The sequence below is a fragment of the Aptenodytes forsteri genome, unplaced genomic scaffold (genome assembly GCF_000699145.1).
Source record: "Aptenodytes forsteri isolate BGI_AS27 unplaced genomic scaffold, ASM69914v1 Scaffold61, whole genome shotgun sequence".
Lineage (NCBI taxonomy): Eukaryota > Metazoa > Chordata > Aves > Sphenisciformes > Spheniscidae > Aptenodytes > Aptenodytes forsteri.
The window spans coordinates 658,385-658,837 of record NW_008794443.1 but is presented as its reverse complement, the minus strand read 5'-3'; the positions used below and the strand labels follow the sequence as shown (position 1 = coordinate 658,837).

General features: G+C 64.9%; 1 protein-coding gene across 1 annotated transcript in view; it reads right to left on the bottom strand.

Annotated features, from left to right (window-relative positions):
• CROCC (ciliary rootlet coiled-coil, rootletin) overlaps positions 1–453 on the bottom strand; it is a 26,511-nt gene that overhangs the window by 7,843 nt on the left and 18,215 nt on the right. The window contains exons 7-8 of the mRNA XM_019474712.1: positions 278–445; positions 10–181 (exon numbers count right to left, since the gene is read on the bottom strand). Of these exons, the coding sequence (XP_019330257.1) occupies positions 10–181; positions 278–445 (340 nt within the window). The remainder of the gene's footprint in view (positions 1–9; positions 182–277; positions 446–453) is intronic.

Here is a 453-nt window from a genome sequence, read left to right as displayed (position 1 = left end):
CGAGCTCGCCGGCAGCCAGGGCACTTTGGAGCTGCAGCAGCCGCTCGTGGACCGTGGTGCCATCGGCCAACGCCGCCGTCGCGCTCAGCGCATCGTCCTTCGAGCTGCGCTCCGCCAGCGCTGCGCTCAACCGCTCCATCGCCAGCTGCAAAGCGCCGGCGCGCTGCTCGCTCTCCGCCAGCTACCCCCCGAAACGACAGCAAAATCAAATATAATCATTAAAAAAATAAATAAATCCATCTATGCAACGGGGATTTAGAGGAATTTGTGCCGATACTTGTTTCTGCAGCAGCTCGGTGCGGTCTTGCATCGCCCGCGCCTCCGCTTGCCGCTCGCCCAGGGCCAGCCGTGCCCGCTGCAGCTCGCCCTCCAGCACCCGCTGCTGCAGCTCCAGGCGGGTGCTTCGGCTCTCCGCCGCCTCCAGCCGCCGCTTGGCAACCTCCAGCTCGGCCC